Source organism: Lepus europaeus, chromosome 12 (assembly GCF_033115175.1).
Source record: "Lepus europaeus isolate LE1 chromosome 12, mLepTim1.pri, whole genome shotgun sequence".
Taxonomy (NCBI): domain Eukaryota; kingdom Metazoa; phylum Chordata; class Mammalia; order Lagomorpha; family Leporidae; genus Lepus; species Lepus europaeus.
Window position 1 is genome coordinate 72,120,634 of NC_084838.1, and position 17,397 is coordinate 72,138,030.

Genomic DNA, 17,397 nt, shown 5'->3' on the forward strand with positions numbered 1-17,397 from the left:
ACAAAAAAAGTAACTCCAACTATTTCTTTTTCTTTTATTTCTTTGCAGAGTAGAAATCCCCTTTGTGTTTCAGATGGTGCAGTCTGGCCTTATCCATGGCCTGGCCTTCTGGTTCGATGTGGCCTTTGTTGGATCCCTGTACGTACTGCTACCTTCTCCATGCTCCTCTGGGTAGTCAAGTTTGAAGTTTTTAAGGATTTAATTTAAACAACAATAATTGTTTCTCCAATTTGCAGGGAAATAGGAACTAATGTGCATATTAATTTCATTTTGAGGGATAACATTTGAAAAGACGATTTTCCATAATGTTCTATCAGATCTCACTAGAATACTCTGAAACCTTTAAAGTAAAATTGGTTAAGATTTGAAAGATTGAGAGCACTTGTGCTTTACCCACCCTCTTGGCATTCTCCAGAATAGATGGGTAGAACCCTAAGACCTGCTTTTGCTTCTGGCTCACCTGCTGATGTCTGCCTAATGTCTCAAATCATAATCTCCCCCCACCCCGACTTTGGTTCACAAGCAAGGATCCTTCTTTAATGATCAGGCAGGTGTCTACTAAGAATGTGGATTGCATTAGATAATTCTCCATCTCCACGTTCTTTTCCACCATACTGCATGGGTTTGAAAGTTGCAGGGAAAAGAGAACAGCTGCCTACAAGTTGGCTGTCAGTCATTGGTGACCCTTGCAGGAGCTGCACGACTAACATGACCCTGAACGCATTAACAGAGGGACATTCAGCATCTTGAAGGAATGTGAAGGCAGAAAACCTCCTACTAAAAGAAGAAAGGAGATTCAAAATGAATAATAGGGATATTCATGGGAAAATGGCAGGACCAAATCATTACTTATCAATAATGATCTTCTGAAAATCAGATTGCTAACAGACACATGAAAAAATGCTCCGGATCACTAGCCATCAGGGAAAAGCAAATCAAAACTACAATGAAATTTCATCTCACCCCAGTTCGAATAGCTCTCATGCAGAAATCAAAAACAATAAATGCTGGTGAGGATATGTGGAAAAGGGTTCCCTAATCCACCGTTGGTGGGAATGCAAACTAGTAGAGCCATTGTGGAAGACAGTATGGAAATTCCTCAGAAATTTGGAAATAATCTACCATAAGACCCAGCCATCCCACTCCTGGGAACTTACCCAAATGAAATGAGTTGAAAGCATATGAAAGAACTATCTTTCATGTTTCATACCTCCATGCTTATTGCAGCTCAGTTCACAATAGCTAGAATATGGAATCAACCCAGATGTCTTCACCAATGACTGGATAAAGAAAATGTGGTACATATACTCTATGGAATATTACTCAGCTATTTAAAAAACAGGATGAAATACTGTCTTTTACAACAAATTGGATGCAACTGGAAATTATTATATGTAGTGACATAAGACAGTCCCACAAATTAAAATATCATGTTTTCCCTGATATGTGGTATCTATGGAATTTATAATTATTTGCACTGCAATCAGCATAAAATTATTCCTGTATATAAACAGTTGAAAGCAAATGGCTTAAAGTCTAAATGAACTTAATTATTACCTTGCAACCACACAGGAAATATTTAAATGTTACATTGTCATTTGTTCTATTTCATTAAATAAATTGTGAAAAACCAACTGATTAAAAAAAGTTTATATGGATGAAATGGTCACTTGTATAAATGACATTCAATTACTGTTTATATCCATTGTCTATATTCCCACTAAACTGAAAAACTGGATTTTTTTTCCTTGTTAAACTTCCTATTCAATGAAATATTAAGCCTTTTTACTGTAATGGACATTTAAAATATATTATCTCAAAAACTAAAAAAAAAAAGAAAGTTACAAGGAAGGAGGATTGGAAGGAGAGAGGGTGAGGAGGGGATTATCATTATGTTCTTAGACTTTTATCTACAAATCATCTTGAATCTGTTAAAAGGTAATTAAAAGTAAAAAAATGAAAAAAATAAAAATAATAATTTGAATGTAAATGGACTAAATTCTCCAGTTAAAAGATATGGACTGGCTAAATGGACAAAAAAGTAGTACTCATCTATATGCTGCCTATAAGAAATACACTTCACTAGTAAAGGTACACACAGACTGAAAATCAAAGGATGGAAAAAGATACTTCATGAAAAATGGAAATAAAAATCAAACAAGAGTAGTTATCATATCAGACAAAAACTGTTCAAAGAGACAAAGAAGGTCATTATGTAATTAATTAAGGGATCGTTCAACAAGAAAATGTGATTATGGTAAATATTTCTGTACCCAATGCCAGGGCACCCAGTTTTATAAAACAAACATTAATGGATCTAAAGGGAAACAAAAATTCTGATACAATGAAAATGGAGGACTGAAACACCACACTTTCATCAATGGACATATCAGCTAGATAAAAAAAAAATCAGTAAAGAACAACATAACTAATTTATACTATAGACCAAATGGACCTAAAAGATGTCTACAGAACATTTAAACTCACAGCTAAATAACACCTTTCTGGTCTTCATTGTGTGGAACATTCTCTAGTAGCATATACTGGCCATTAAAATAAGTTTAAACAAATTCAGAAATATTGAAGTCGTTTCATGTGTCTTTTCTGACCTCAGTGGAATGAAATTGGAATTAACAACAAAAGAAACTCTAGAAAATGTACAAACACATGGAGACTGAACAACATGCCTCTCAATGAACAGTGAGTCATAGATTAAATCAAAAGGAAAATCCAAAAATTCCTTGAAATAAATAGAAATGAAACACATCAAAACTGATGAGATACAGCAATAGTAGTGTGAAGAGGAAAGTTTATAGCAGTAAATGCCTGCATCAAAAAATTGAGAGACTATCAAATAAATTACCTAACAATGCATCTCAATGACGTAGAAAAACAAGAACACCAAACCCCAAATTAGTAGGAGAAGAATAGTAATAAAAATTAGGGGAAAATACAAATAAAAAACTATATAAAAGATCATGAAATGAACTGTTTTTTTTTTTGAAAAACTAAAATTAATTAACCATTGATCCAACTAACCAAAAAAGGGTTGAGGGGAAAAGACCAAATTAATAAAATCAGAGATGAAATACAACTGATGCACAGAAATACAAAGAATCATTAGGAATTATTCCAAAAAACCGCATGCCAATAAATTGGAAAATCTAAAAGAAATGGATAAAATTTTGGAAATATAATTTACCAAACTGAGGCATAAAGATGTGGAAAACCTAAATAGACCAATAACAAAAACTGAGACTGAATCAGTAATAAAGACTCTCCCATAAAGAAAAACTCAGGACAGGATAGTGTCACTGCTGAATTCTACCAATTTTTTTTTTAAGATTTATTTATTTATTTGAGAGGCAGAGAGAGAGAGAGAGGGAGGGAGGGAGGTATTCTATCTACTGGTTTACTCCCCAAGTGGCCACAATTGCCAGAGCTGCGCTCGTCCTTAGCCAGGAGCCTCCTCCGGGTCTCCCATGTAAGTGCAGGGGCCCAAGTGTCTGGGCCATCTTCTGCTCTCCCAGGCCATAGCAGAGAGCTGGATCAGAATTGGAGCAGCCAGGACTCAAACCAGTACCCACATGGGATGCCAGCACTGCAGGCAGCAGCTTTACCTGCTGTGCCACAGAGCCAGCCCCACTACCAAACTTTTAAGGGAGAATTAATACCAATTCTTAAGTTACTCAATAGGTTTCTTTAATACTATTTGTTGAGTACAGAGTTAATCTTGTATGTATTAAGTTAATTGAAAATGGGATCTTAGTGAAAAAGAAGAATGGGAATAGAAGAGGAATGAGGGTGGGAGTGCAGGTGGGAGGGCAGATATGGTGGGAAGAATCACTGTGTTCCTAAAATTGTATTTATGAAATACATGAAGTTTGTATACCTTAAATAAAAGGTTTCTAGGAGGAAGAACCAAATTATCCCTGTTTGCATATGACATGATCTTTTATGTAGGGGAACCAAAAGCTTCACTAAGAGACTATTGAAACTCATAAGAGAATTCAGCAAAATTGCAAGTTATAAAACCAACACACAAAAATCAATAGCATTCTTATACATCCACAATGTTATGTATGGGAAAGAACTTGTAAGGTCAATCCCATTCACTGGAGCTACAAAAAACTTAAAAACCTTGGGATAAATTTAACCAAGAATGTGAAAGATCTCTACAATGAAAATTATAAAACATTAAAAAATGGAAAATCTTCCATGTTCATGTATTGGAAGAATTAATAACCTAAAAATGTCCATAGTACCCAAAGCAATTTGCAGATTCAGAGCAATCCCAATGAAAATACCATGTTCATTATTCTCAGATACTAAAATTCATATAGAAACACAACAGACCCTGAATAGCTAAAGTAATCTAAACAACAAAAACAAAACTGGAGGCATCATAATACCAGATTTCAATACATATTACAAGGTTTTTATAACCAAAACAGCCTGGTACTAGCATAAAAATAGACATGTAGACCAATGGAATAGAGTGGAAACTCCAGAAATTAATCCATGAGTGTACAACCAACTAATGTTTGACGAACAAGCTAAAATCATTCTTGGAGAAAGGATGGTTTCTTTAACAAACGGTGTTAGGAAAATTGGATCTCCACATGCAGAAGTTAGAAACCTCCTGACACCTCTACTCTCTTCCCAGGCTTCTTCATATGTTCCACCTAGCAAAGAATTGTGATCCAGTTGCAGGCCTAGGCAAAGGAAACATTAACAGTGGTTTTTCCTCTACTTCTTGGGAAAACATCTAGGCTTATCATTGTATCTACCCGGAAGGAGGTCCCTATGGGGCTGTGGTTAAGCTGAAGCAGCTTAGGGGCTTCCAGGGAGAATGGAATCCCCAGAAACTTTGGGCTGATAACCAAAGAGAAAGAAAAAAAAATGCACAACTAATTCTCAAAATAAGAATGTTCAAGGAGTCCACCCAGTTGTTTCCCCCAGTAACATGCCTTATAAATGCCTTTGCTCTGCCAGGATAGGAGACCAGCGTAGAGTGACCTTCATCTAGGAGGAAGTTTCTTTGCTATTGAATATTTTATCTTTAAAAATGAAGAAAATCTGCATTCCACTCTGAATATATTTTGACATACAAGAGGTTCAGATTTCTTAGCAGACACATTGTAGGAAAGTTCCCCTCCCCATCTTCAAGTCAGAATTGATCCTCTAGGAAATGTGTTCTATGCTTAATGTGCCCCTGGCTCTCCAATAACTAGCAGCCCCTGCCTAGCCCCAGGATGTGTGACCTCGGTATTAGGAATACTGCATTGTGGTCTCACTCCTTCATAAGAAACAAAGAACCTGAATTTAACGCTCAGGAGAACACACGCACGGTGTGAGCAGGAAGAACAATAGGAGACACCTGCTCTGAGTTCTTGCTTCCAAAAGCCCCTGCAGGACAACCCCTGCACAGTCTGGAATGAGACAATAATAGCCCTGACTCCAGACTTCTTCCCTCGCCACACTTTTCAACCAAATCAGTTACTAATTTAACTGAGGTACTTGGTGGGTTTCTGGTGATCTTTGAGAAATACGAGGATGTTTCAAAAAAGTTTGTGGGAAAAAGACACTAAAACAGGATTATATTTTGGCGACAGAAATTTTGTGGGTAGTCTTTATCATGAACTTTTTGAAGACCCCTCTATGTATGGTTTTCAATTTTTTCCCCCCTAGGAGGTTAACAGAGTGGCCAAATCCATAGGTTTGAAGCCTGGTTCTTTGAGGTATTTCTGTGTGATGCTGAGCAGATCACTTAACCTGTGTGGGCCTTCTTCGTAGGGTTGTTTTGGCCATGTTATGGGATAACACAGATAAATTTACCCTGTTCCACAATACATGGTAATGGCTCAACCAATTGAGCCCTCGTTTTGAAGGGTTCTGTGTGTCAAAAAGAATGAAAACCACTTATCAACCTGAGTCCCCAGTCTAACCCATTCCTGTGGATCTGGCATGCAATTGGCTGTTAACTCTCTTCTTGCCCCACAGGGTGACAGTTTGGCTGTGAACAGCTCCAACCAAGCCTCTGACTCATTGGTATCAGGTGTGGTGCCTTCTTCAAACTCCTCTCTTTGCCAAGGAAGGGGAGACTCTCTCAGGGAAAGCGCTGCTTGTAGCCAATAAACAGTAAGTAGGGAAGTACAGGTGCACGTTCACTTGTTGACTGGGCATTGAGGGGGTTGAAGTGGGAGGTTGCTGGCAGGTTCTGGAGACTCCAGTGCAACTACGAATGCACAGAGAACTGTACAAAGGCCTGCGGGAGTGTTCACAGAGTCTACACAGCCTGCAGGATACGTGCTGTCCTTGAACTGAGTGTGTCAGGTAAGAGGAGCTTCAGGAACATCAAGAGCAGTCTTCTTCCCCTGGTCATGGAGGAAAGAAGAAAATCTGATAGGTCATGGGAGCACTTGCCAAGGGCTTCAGTTAGCAAGTTTAAACCTCACGTAAGCTTCCTGGACTTGCTCCTGTCTAGCCACATGCCCCCAAATTTAGTACAATCAAATTGATCTTCACTGCAGGGGACAAATGCGCTTTCTGGTGTGTCAGGAAGGACCGGTTGCTTCCTTACGGTAATTGACTTCACAAGGGTCCTACAGCAATTACTTTGATTTTATCTCATTTTTAGAATGTTTCTTTTCTTTCCCCTTGTTGGAGCTCGACCGTGTGAGTTCGAAGGGGGAGGAGGACCAGCTTGGGAAGAGCACTCAGGTCATCCTGCTCAACTTTGTTCTCTCTCTGCCTCCCACTCGTCTTAGGCCTGTGCTGGAACACTTCAGCGACAGAGCTCACCACCTCACACCTCAACCCTTTTAGCTTCTTCCTCGCTTTACCTGCAGAAACCTGACATGTTCACGTACAAGTTCAAAGTGACAAAAATGTGTAGAGTCCCTCTCTATTCCCTGTTCTCACCCCACTGTCCTGGAGTGACAGTTTGGTTCGGGTACTTTCATGCACCAACATGCCACATCATTGTGAGGTTTGTTCTTTTTAGAGGAGGATTACATTAGTAGTTTCAAGACTGTTTTTTAACTTACTAATAAGTGCTAGATCTGTACAGAAGGTTCTTTGTCCTTCTCAACAGATGCATAACGATCATGCATATACTGTAATGTTTTTAAAATCCTGGCTTCATTGTTTTGCTTTCATGCTTTTATTATTGTCATGTGAAAGTTCTGCACATAGTGGGCACAGTGACAGATATTTCCAGATGAGATGTCCAGCAATAGAGATGATGTGCCACAGGGTATGTCCATGTTATCCATTGCCAAATACGATCTTTTTCAACGGTTGCACCTGTCACACAGCCAAAGAAAATCTTGCTCATTTCACATCTTTCCCTATGCTGAATGTTATCAGTCGATACGATTTCTGAGAACCTGACAGACCCAAAATTAATTTCTAAAAGCATCTTGCTTCAGTTTGCATTTCTTTAATTATTGATAAGATTAAATAGCTTTTCATGTGAGCATTGGCTATTAATGCCTTCCTCTCTACTTATTAAAATATTTTACTTCTTTATGCATTAAAACATGATTCTAATTGTTGATCCTTTATCTTCCTATAAATTTTGCTCATTGATATTCATTGTGCTTCTGAATTCAAGATACAAAGCTCTGTTCCTAAGCTGTCAGTTGTCCAAATATTTGGAAGGCTCTGCTGAATGCCCTACCAGTTTCCCTGTTGGTAGACTACATCCTGAATTCCTCCCTCCTATAAGAATGATTTTTAGATAGTTTAAAATTATAAGTTCTCCCCTTCTGAAATAACCTGATTATCAATGTCTCCTTTTAAAATATTCATATAGATGGAAAACGTTTAATCAAGGGATTGAAACACCAGCATCCTATTTTGTAGTACCTGGGTTGGATATGAGCCTCCAGCTTCCTTTTTTTTTTAACATGATTTTTTGTTTCGTTTTTTTTTTACCTAGTAATCTTTTATTTACATATATTTCATATATACAAATTAAGGAACATAATGATTCTTCCTACTTACCCACACTCCTACCTTTCTTCCTCCTCCGTCTCCTATTCCCATTCTTATTTTTTACAAAGATCTATTTTCTTTTTTTTTTTACTTTCATTTAATAAATATAAATTTCCAAAGTACAACTTTTGGATTATAGCAGCTTTTCCCCCCATAACCTCCCTCCCACCCACAACCATCCCATCTCCCACTCCCTCTCCCACTTTTTTTTTTAAGATTTATTTATCTTAAAGTCAGAGTTACACAGAGAGAAGAGAGACAGAGAGAGAGAGAGAGAAAGTGAGGTGGGGGGGGTCTTCCATTTGCTGGTTCACTCCCCAATTGGCCACAACAGCTGGAGCTGCGCTGATCCGAATCCAGGAGCCAAGAGCTTCCTCTGGGTCTTCTATGCGGGTGCAGGGTCCCAAGCACTTGGGCCATCTTCTACTACTTTCCTAGGCCATAGCAGAGAGCTGCATTGGAAGTGGAGCAGCCAGGACTCAAACTGGCACACATGTGGGATGCCAGCTCCGCAGGCAGTGGCTTTACCCACTACACTACTTTCCTAGGCCATAGCAGAGAGCTGCATTGGAAGTGGAGCAGCCAGGACTCAAACTGGCACACATGTGGGATGCCAGCTCCGCAGGCAGTGGCTTTACCCACTACGCCACAGTGCCAGCCCCACAAAGATCTATTTTCAATTAACTTTATTCACATAAGATTTACCCTACACTAAGAGTATGAAAAAAAAAAAAAAAAGTGTTCCTCAACAGTCGAGATAAGGGCTGTTCAAAGACACTCATCTCAAAGTGTCAATTTCACTTCTATAGATTACCTTTTAGGTACTCTATTAGTTACCACAGATCAGATATTTGTCTTTTGGAGACTGGCTTATTTCACTCAGTATAATGGTTTCCAGTTATATCCGTTTTGTTGCAAATGACAGGATTTCTCGCTTGCTTTTTTTTTTTTTTTTTAACCACTGTGTAGTATTCCATGGTGTACATATCCCATAATTTCTTTATCTGGTCTTCATTTGATGGACATCTGAGTTGTTTTTTTTTTTTTTTTTTTTTTTTTTTTGACAGGCAGAGTGGATAGTGAGAGAGAGAGACAGAGAGAAAGGTCTTCCTTTTTTGCCGTTGGTTCACCCTCCAATGGCCACTGCGGCCGGCGCATCTCGCTGATCCGAAGCCAGGAGCCAGGTGCTTCTCCTGGTCTCCCATGGGGTGCAGGGCCCAAGGACTTGGGCCATCCTCCACTGCCTTCCCGGGCCACAGCAGAGAGCTGGCCTGGAAGAGGGGCAACCGGGATAGAATCCGGCGCCCCAACCGGGACTAGAACCGGGTGTGCCGGCGCCGCAAGGTGGAGGATTAGCCTGTTGAGCCACGGCGCCGGCCTGAGTTGATTCTATATCTTAGCTTTTGTGAGTTGAGCTGCAGTAAACATCAGGGTACAGATAACTCTGCAGACATTAGAAGTGAGCAGTGATGGTTCAAGTGGTTAAGTTCCTGCCCAACCGGGAGACCTAGACTGAGAGTTCCTGGCTTCCAGCTTTGGCTCCAGCTCTGGGCATTGTGGACATCTGGGGAGTGAACCAACATACGGCAGCTCTCTCTCTCCTTCTGTTCATATCTCTGTCTTTGTCTTTCTCACTCCTTTCAAGTAAATAAAATTTTTGAGAAAAGAAAATACATAATAAAAAGTCTTGCTCCTTCTGTCTTCACTATGTGGCCCTTGTTATTGTTTCTTGCGTATCCTCTCAGTTTCATTAAGGAGATACAGTTAGAAAACACTCTAATGCTAGGACTTCATTTATTTAATTCCCGCATTTTATACCTTCTGTATCTCTTTTCTGCATTTAAGCCTTTTTACTTAGCAGTGCATCTCAAAGATAACCTCACATCAGCAAGCTAAGACCTGCCTTCTCTCCCTTGAGTTGGTGGTGTTTCTGCAGCAAGGTCTGCCTTCATGAACATCATCTCTTCTTCCACAGAAGTAAATGCTTCATCATGGTTTTAACATTTTGACAAAAATATTTGCTCACATTCTTATCTGTGCCATGCATCATTTATAGGATACAGATTCTTCATTGGTTTGTAAATTTTGCTATTCTTTTTCTACTTTTTTCCTCAATAATCAGTCTGTCTTTCCGATTACTTTAATGTTCTTGTTGCTCATCCTCAAACGTTAGGACTTCTCCCTACAGCTGTTTAGATAATGGCAACCTGTGGCATAGCAAGATGTGCCCATCTTCTTGCTCTCTGGTGTTCTCAGCACAAACTCTCCTTCTATGCTGCCACGGAGTCATGCTGCTTCCTGGGAGAATGACTTCTCCTGCATTTTCTACTCCATTCCACCATGCTCTACTTCCAGGAACATTTCTGTCCAAAGTCCCACTCACTTCAAGCCCTGCATGGTATGTTACTATATATACACGTGTGTGTGTGTGTGTGTACATGCACACCTTTTGCATTTCAAGAAAATGTCCCTAACCTTCAGGTAGCCTATTTTTGTGAGCAGTCTCTGAGATGTGCTATGCCACTCTTTCCATCTCCTCTCACACATTTTTGCCATATGGCTTACAACCAATGTCAACTCCTTTTAAAGCCCTTGCACATATGTTGGAAACTGCAGATTGTATCTTTTCCTTGGTTTTGTAGAAAAGGAGGTCTGCAGTCTGCAGAATCTTTCTATTCCCTTGGATTTGGATGGCTTCCAGGAGAAGTGGAAAATGCTGACTTATGCCATGTTCATCCTGGAAGTTACCACTTTCTTTCTAAATCATCATAAGCCATCTGTTTAATGACCAGTTCTAAAAAAAGTGTGAAGGAGCAATAGCCAACATCTGCCTGGAGTTTAGGATTTTGCCTTTTCTGTGGTTTGCAAGATAGTATTCTTCTGTGTTCGAATGTTTTTATTTTTAAAGAATGTTGGTGTATATTTAGGTGAGCAGATTTAAATCATCTTGTTTTTCCACTACTTTTTCTGACATGGCTTAGGTTTCATCCTTATTGATCATATTTCTCTACCCTTCTGCACTACTCCTGATCAGTAAGTAGGAGGCAAGCTGAGTTCCTCAGACACCTGCCTCGTGACCCCTGGGGCTTCTCCAGCCCTTCACACCTTTATTAGAGCACTGATGTTCTATTTGTCTGTTCAACTGTGGGTGAGCTTCTCGGGAAGAGAAACGGAGTCTTATTCTATGGTGTGCCCCTCCTCATTTAATGTGAGCGTATTTCAAAGTGTTTATGGAAAGTGGAATTAAAAGATAAGTTTAAATTGGTGTGAAAAAAATGAAATTCCGGCAAATGAGGTATCTTCAAAAAGTTTATGGAAAATGTGTATTATGAATGGATTTCAAAACATTTTTGTACCACCGTAAATATATCCTTTTTTAAGATTTACTTATTTATTTGAAAGACGGAATTACAGAGAGGCAGAGACAGAGAGAGAGAGAGATCTTCCATCCACTGGCTCACTCTCCAAATGGCTGCAATGGCTGGAGCTGTGCCGATCCGAAGCCAGGAGCTTTTTTCAGGTCTCCCATGGGGGTGCAGGAACCCAAGGACTTGGGCCATATTCTACTGCTTTCCCAGGCCATAGCAGAGAACTGAATTGGAAGTGGAGCAGCTGGGACTTGAACTGGCGCCCATATGGGTAGCCGGCACTGCAGGCAATGGCCTTAACTGCTACACCACAGCACCAGCCCCTAAACTGATCTTTTCATTTCATTTTTCCATGAACTTTTGGAAGTGTCCTCCCACATTGCAGACAGACAGCAAATGTTGTAGAATGACTAACTGAAGGAAAGAGCCATGCACTGGCGATCCCTCTGTCGTTAGGAAATTAGTCTGGCAAGACTGAAACAGCTAAGACAGCCTTGGCAGGCCGTACTTTGCAGGAGAAAGAGAAAGGAGGATCAGTACCCTTGTGTAGTGAGAAGAGACCAGGTTTTGAGTCGCTGTCTTCCGTTTCTGTTCAGTCTCTTCTTTATAAAGAACTGATTGAAAAAGAAAAAAATTAAGAAGAACTGATTGGTATTTAAGTGACCTTGGGCAAGTTATAATGAGTCTCTCTAGCATCAGCTTCCTCACCTCATCGTCTCTGAAGCAGCATTTAGAATCATTAGCTCGGCTAGCTTTTGCAAAAATTAAAAGGGAAAGCCTCGTGTCCTGATGAACACACCGTGTGCCCCCAGTAAACTTCAGTTCCGTTCCCTCTCTCCTTATTCTCTTTTGTGCTGTCAGATGCGTCAGGTTTCATTGCTTTGAAAGTCATGTTTTCTCCAGTATTTTCTACAAGCTCCAGCATTGCTGGATGTTGGTATTTTCGTGCTATTTTTTCCATAAAGTGCTATCCCTTTGAAATGCCTTGGCGAGGCTCTCCCGCCCTTATTGTTATGTATTCTTTTAAACTCTGAACTCTTGGGAGAACTCCCTCTGCAACCCACAGGTGTCACAAAGACTGCCCTTTTCTATCCCACCAGGACCATTTATGATTGCATTGTTAGCATTTTATTTTTGACAGCCTCCCATCATTCTGTGCTCTGTGATAAAATAGAACCTATCATTTTTAGGAACTTTATGAAGTTTGTATCCCAGAAGATCACAGAAGTGGTCTCCAAAGCTTCTTGATCATTTTCACCTTGCAGTAAGAATATTTGATGTGTGTCTCTGCCAAGCACGCCAATATTTGTCTTATGATTAGGTACATGGACTACAGTAATAATCATAATAGCCTAGAATCACTAGTTTCTCCTCTGTTAACAGGCAGAGGGAGATTTGTGTGTGTGTGTGTGTGTATGGAGGGAGAGATGTATAGATGTATGTATACATATATACACACACACCCACATGAAATTCCTGTTATGCATTTTATAAGTTATACAAAAATAGAAATAAAAAGGATGAATTGAGAAAATAAATATAGGCTGATTGTTGGATCTAGCTCAGCCTCTTATATTGTGCCAAAATATTTTGAAACTTTTTAAAAATTTTGGATCCTGTGAAGGTTTGTTATACTGAGATCTACCAGGGGATTTGGTTTAGAGAGAATATGATGAGTTCTGTGGTTTTCTAAAGCTGGAAGATACGCTGATCAAAGAATTAAAGCTTTGGAAGCTTCAGATGCTACTCTTAATGATCATCATTGAACTACTTTACCTTGTACAGCACATAAAATAAAACCTTGCAATGGCTAAATGATCAGCTGGAAAGAAATTAGTGCTCAGAGGAAAGAAAAATTATTGCACACAGTCAGGCACATTGATGTATTAGAATGTGCTATTGCAATTTTTAGTGACATTTCTGTGTTCTACAGTGTTATTCAGATTCTTCCAGTGCTCACCCATGTGTACCCACATGGTTGGCATTAGTTCCCCAATATTGCACATTATTGAAATAATTGAAGACTTATTGAACTATCCCATCTTTGCAAAACATGACAGAATAGGTGAACTTAGCAAACATCTTAACTTTTAGTGAATAGAATCCAGATTATACCTAGCAGATTCATTAATGTTCAATTTTAAAACCACATAGGTTGTGGAAATTGATATGATGGCCCTAGGAAATATACTCTCTCCCAGTCTGGAGTCCAGGAGTCTGAAATCAAGCAGGACGAAATCAGCAGGACCATGTTCCTTCTGGAAGCTCAAAGGAAGGAGCTGCTCTGGGATCTCTCACCCTCTCTTGGAACCTGGCAATTCCTGGCATTCCTGTAGCTGCATCATCCTACTCTCTGCCTCTTCTTCAGACGACTTTGTTCCCTGTTTCCCTTTGCTGGTATCTTTTCCTCTTAAACCAGTACCACTCACTGAATATGGGGTCCACCCGAATCCAGTGTGACCTCATCTAAACTTGGTTAACATGAGCAAGACCCTATTTCCAAGCAATGTCATATTCATAGGTACCAGTAGTTAGGACATGAATATGTATTTTAGGAGGATACAATTCAACTAGAAAATTGGGTTTTCTTCCAAACCCAATGTATCATCCCACTTCTCTCTGGGAAAAAGTCAAAAACATTTGAAGAATGTTGGCATAAAGCCAATGCCTACTGAGGCTCCCGTTGCTTCCTTTTTACCAATCATTCAGTCCTCCATGACTTGGGTCATTTTTTTCCCCCAACATTTCTTTCACTTTTATTTCTCCATCCCATTCTTCCCTGATGGTCAGAACTTAGCCTATCCTACCATTGCAACTTTACCTTTGATTGTGTTCAATGACCACATCTTCCCCTAAGATATGTCCTGCACTTTCTCTTCCCAAGTCTCCAGTATCTTCTTGGCTATTGCACAAACAGTGTTAGCAAAGTGATAATTTGGTATCCAACCCTGAAACTAACGTACATCCCCACTTAAATCACTGCTATGTCTTTCAGAGTTGGAAATGACTAAGCCTGGCAAAGACTAAGGTTTTCATTAAAATGAACATTGCCAAATAGCTGGTTCTAAAGATTTAATAGTTGTTTAGTGTTATGTAGACACAATCTTGGAAGATTATCCATTACTGGTTGCTTTATGGGCATCACATAGCTTCTTAATTATGTTATTTTCCTATTGTTTTTGGTGAAGTCATATTCTCTTTGGTTAGGGGAGTCACTGTCAAGTCAGTGAACCTCACTCCCCACTTCACCCCCTGATCACTCCCAAACTCACTGAAGAGCTTTGCGAATGGGTCTCTGCTTTTCACTGACCACACTGAGCCATGACACTCCCACGTTTTTCCTTCTCCAGGGAAGACAGGACTTTAATGAGAGGCAAAGAGATGTATGTTCTGAAAAGTGCATTTAACATGGCAATGGCATCATCCCTAGAGTTCTAAAGAAGAGCCTTGCTGAAGCCGTGGTATGCTGATTGCTCCTCTCAACCACAACATCCAGTCTTTAGCTGTAGCAGCCTGACTCCTGCATGCCTCCATACATGCACGCACTTGTACACACTTCAGGGTCCTCCATTTCTGCTTTAGGTTCTGGATTAACTACTTTGGGCGTTGTTAAGAACGTGATTTTCATTTGGCCAGAAATGTATACAGATCTCTTCCTGACTTATTTATGAGGCTAACCTGTTAGCCAGTCTGATTCCAGCAAGGTTTGAGCCTTGCCTAAGGAGCTTATTATCACCATGTCTGGTTCCCTGCGAATCTACCTTCAAATGTCCCACACTTGAAATACCAGATATAGGTATCATAAAAGAAAAAATTTTTTTAAATGTTCTGAGCCAATTAGATGAGTTGAAACAGGATCAGACATAATCCTATTTGACTTTGTAATTTATGACTGACTATGTTTTCCTCTTATTTAGTCCCATAGTATCTAGCATTATGCTTAAGCCTACCCAGGCCACCATTGGCAATGATGGGGTGAGAGCAAGGATATGGAGAACTTTATGTCACCCATCTTTGAAATTGAAAAAAGAAACCTGGCAATCAAGGAAACTCAAATAAAAATAACCCACCCACTGTTTAAAATATTTTTAAAAATCAACCATTTAAATGTTTTGGATTGGAAAGGACATAAAAAAATTCACACCTTCATACTACCTAAGGAAATAATTTAGTATACTTTCCAGCAGACGTGTTAGTCATAGATGTTGGGATCCTTAAAAACATCTTCACATTTTAGCTGGATGTGTCTAACTCTGCAAGTAGATAATTGTAGATGGCCATAAATACATATTTCAAGAATATCCCTTACAATATATCCATTAAAACTTGTTTTTTATTATTGTAAGTAACAATGTGATACCATGAAAATAGGAATATTCAGCAATGGGGAATTATCAAATAAATAGAGCTATATTTGTTCAGTGCCACAGAAAATGGCATTTTCAAGAACTCTCATACAGGACAAACCCTAGCTTATGTTAAATAAAGGCATGAAATGACACTTAAGCATCGTTTTGCTAAGCACTTACATCTATAACAATACAAAGAAAAACATAGAAGGGAAATCTATTCTATAAGGTTAGCAGAAAGGATCTTTGTCTAGCAGCTTTATGAATTATTTAATTTATGGTTTCCCTACTTTTCAGTTTTTCTTTTAAGACTTTTTTTTTATTTGAAAGGCAGAAAGACAGAGGGAGGGGGAGAAATGGAGAGAGAGATCTCATACCAGCTGATTTACTACCCAAATGGCTCACATAGAGTATGTGAGTGTAGCCCTGGGGCTGATGCCCCCAAATTCCCACAGTTGCAGGATACATGGGATATGTCCATTGCCCAACACATTGCCCTGATTCTCATTCTGAGTCTGGTAGGAGTGGAACAGAGGGATGCTGCATGACTTTGGGCAGCCAAGTGTGGTGCTCTGCAGGGATGAGGGAGGGAAGGGAGCTCTGTGGCTTCCCTGCTTGAACCTCCGCAGTTGCTCAGACCCTAGGCAGCCCCCTAGGCAGAAATAAAATCAGTGAGTGACTGTGGAATTCCCTCTCAGCCAAAACTGAGCTTGCGAGTGCCTAACAATTTCTTGCTCTGTGGTAAGATGGCAGCTCACAGCCAGCCGCTGGCTACACCTCTTGGCTGGCTGCAGCAGTGTGTCTGTCTTCTCTCCTCTTGTCCCACAGAGTCTTCATTGCTTTCTTACCTCTTCCCCAAAGATTTCCATCAGATCCTTGGAAAAGTGGTCCTCCCTTTGTTCTTTCGTATCACAGAGCAGCTGAAATTAGTGTGGCTGTACCCTTTCCAGCCATCTTGGATGCCTCCATTTCTTATTCTTGTCAGCCAGTTCTTTGCACTGTAACTACATCGGCCCTCATCTGGGGCCTCTTAAAATCAATCATGTGTTACCCATTTTATGAGAATTTAGCTGAGCTAATCCTTCCATTATGAAGAGCATTTTGGTGCTCCAATGAAGACCCATAATGCAACTCTGTTACTGAGATAAGAAACAATAGCTATTGGGCTCCTATAACAAATACTCAAGTTTCCAGTTACCTCTGGCAGTGTTATGAACATCCACATAAACACACACAGACATGTATCATTTGCAAAGCTGGGGCTCTCAAGACCCTCATGAAGTGCATGCAAAAACTGCCACAAACCAATGTGAATAACTAACTGGGCTTGTGAGCTGGTGTGTTCTTCTTTGTGATATAGGCAGAGCTATGATATTCAGATTGTGGCCCTGGTGAACCAATCAGGCTTCAGGTCTGGGAATGTCCTGGATTTAAAGAACCCATTCTTTAGGTAAGAAATGCCCTGTCCTTCTCATACACTTGTATATGAAATCTCTGTTGCCTAATGACAAGGTAAAGAAGTTTGGAATAGCTCCATCTTCCTGAGAGGAGAAGCATCTCCTAGTTCTCTTCTGCTCTGAGGAGGCCTGGTTTCTGATGCAGAGTTGAATGTGTTACAGTCCACTGATAGAATTCTGTGCATAACAATCTAACACTGAAGCAAAGAACTTTGGAGAGTC

General features: G+C 39.9%; 1 protein-coding gene across 1 annotated transcript in view; it reads left to right on the top strand.

The window, feature by feature from the left end:
- The window catches only part of LOC133771023 (histone-arginine methyltransferase CARM1-like), a 183,821-nt gene extending 166,649 nt beyond the window's left edge, over nucleotides 1-17,172 (top strand). The window contains 3 exon segments of the mRNA XM_062206769.1: nucleotides 49-138; nucleotides 6,004-6,141; nucleotides 17,079-17,172. Of these exon segments, the coding sequence (XP_062062753.1) occupies nucleotides 49-138; nucleotides 6,004-6,141; nucleotides 17,079-17,172 (322 nt within the window).
- The last annotated feature ends 225 nt before the right edge of the window (nucleotides 17,173-17,397 follow it).